At 39.2% G+C, this 1,988-nt stretch overlaps 1 protein-coding gene across 1 annotated transcript in view; it reads left to right on the top strand.

The window, feature by feature from the left end:
- The window catches only part of LOC101860087 (2,3-dihydroxybenzoate-AMP ligase), a gene marked incomplete in the record, with an annotated part of 12,526 nt that overhangs the window by 5,307 nt on the left and 5,231 nt on the right, over positions 1 to 1,988 (top strand). Inside the window, 1 exon segment of the mRNA XM_013081177.2 lies at positions 761 to 946. Coding sequence (XP_012936631.2) covers positions 761 to 946 — 186 coding nt within the window.

The following is a 1,988-nucleotide window of genomic DNA, read 5'->3' as shown; positions in this document are numbered from 1 at the left end:
TCGGCTCATAATTATGGAATTTGAGCTGTAGGCATTTTTAGCTTCCTCAGCCTCTCCTACAACTATTTCATCGCATTAGAACCCCCCAAAAACCTGATTTCTTCCCATACCGGGCATGTTTGCACCACCATTTCCTCATAAAGTCAATATATATATTTTTTTAAATCGGCCATTTTCCCAAAACGCGATTTTTCTCTATATTTTTTAAAATAACTCCACCATTTTTCATCCAATCTTAATGAAACTTTCACAGAATGAATAGAAGATGTAATACTAAAACATTGTATGTTGAATTTGTGATATATGGAATACATTTTTGTTGGCGGTGTCTGGAGTGGATTTTCACGGATTTTTGTAAATTTGAATACTACCTCAGGAAAAAATTCAAATTTTTTTTCTAATTCGTTTAGGAAAAAACCCCCAGATGAATATTTAGATCTAATGTTTGTTAACACGTATGCAAACAAACAATTAATTTCCATGAGCAATAAGTGCGGTATTCATTACGTAAGACATATCTACAAAATCCAATATGGCCGCTGTATCCATGGAAACGAAACTTTTTTTTCTCGAATTTGATTGCTGATTTTAAGACTACTCACTATGCTTGTTATGTGTGTGAAATTAGTAAAATTTGGTCAGCTATTAAGCGAGATACCCTTCAGGTGTAGTCCCCCCCCCCCCTTAAAATACATCATGTACATCTATTATTACAACTACAGTTACGTTCAAAAGTTATGTGTCACGTGATCTGCCCCAGGACGCCTTCTTTGGGCAGCAGGCTGTGCTGTCAGCTGACGTGTGGGCGGTGCTAGAGCGAGAGTCATGTGACGCGGCCGCGTTGTTACCTTTGACCTTGCTGGAGATCGTGGATCACTTCAAGGGGGGCAACCCACCCAGACGGAGGCTCAAGTGTATCATCACCGCAGGACAACCCATGAAAAAAGTAGATAGATGGTTGATAGATTGTTGATAGATTGTTGATAGATTGTTATGAGATCGTTGATAGTTGATAGATTGTTGATAGATTGTTGATAGATTGTAAAATAATTGTTGATAGATTGTAGATAGATTGCTGATAGATGGCAAATAGATTGTTGATAGATCATATAGTATAGGTGAATTGTTGATAGAAAGTGTCAGACAGATCCTTGAGTGGCTTTTTTTTCCCCTTTTTTTTTTTTGGGAAAGTGTTTTACGGCGTTCGCAACTGCATAATGTCATATGAGCGCGCGGGACACACCAAACAGTTTCAGAAGGTAGGAAATTTTGAATTTTGCCCGAGTGGCGGCCGAAGCCTATTCTTATCGATTTTAGACCACCAACGGATCTTTAACATGGGCAACTTGCACTCGAGACCTCCGAGATTTTTCGCCTTTGTCCGAGAAGGCTAGGTGTAGATCTTTCCTACCAGAAGATCAGGGGTCTGGCTGAAAGACAGCAGTAAGAATGAGGCAGGGAGTAGCAGTAGAAAAGCTACAGAAAGAGCCAGGAGCCCAGAGGAGGGGGCAAAGGTGTTGATGGGGTGGGGGCCAGAAAGTGGAGACAAGGGCAGACGACAGAACATTGTTATAGAGCAGGAAAGGAGATGAAAGGAGACAATTTTAGAGAAGAAAATGTTTTCGTCGCTTCTTGGATTCGAACCCGGGACCTTTGAATGAGAAGCGAACACCTTAACCTCTAGGCCACGAGAGTCCCCATCCGTGAGTGCAGATAGAATTGTAGATATATTGTGTAGATAGATATAGATTGTAGATAGATTGTCGATAGATTGTGCAGATATAGATTATAGATTGAAGATAGATCACAGGTTATAGAAAGATCAAAGATTGTAAATGGATCATCGATAGTAGACTATAGATAGATTAAAGATTTTAAATGGATTGTTGTAGACACATGTAGTTCATATATTGTTTTTATACAGCTCTATATATAGATAATAGAGGTAGTGATTATACAGGCTATAGATAATTATGGCACAGCAGCAG

Source organism: Aplysia californica, unplaced genomic scaffold, assembly GCF_000002075.1.
Source record: "Aplysia californica isolate F4 #8 unplaced genomic scaffold, AplCal3.0 scaffold00119, whole genome shotgun sequence".
In the NCBI taxonomy this organism is placed as follows: Eukaryota; Metazoa; Mollusca; class Gastropoda; order Aplysiida; family Aplysiidae; genus Aplysia; species Aplysia californica.
The sequence above is the reverse complement of the archived record's forward strand: the minus strand, read 5'-3'. Positions and strand labels throughout refer to the sequence as shown.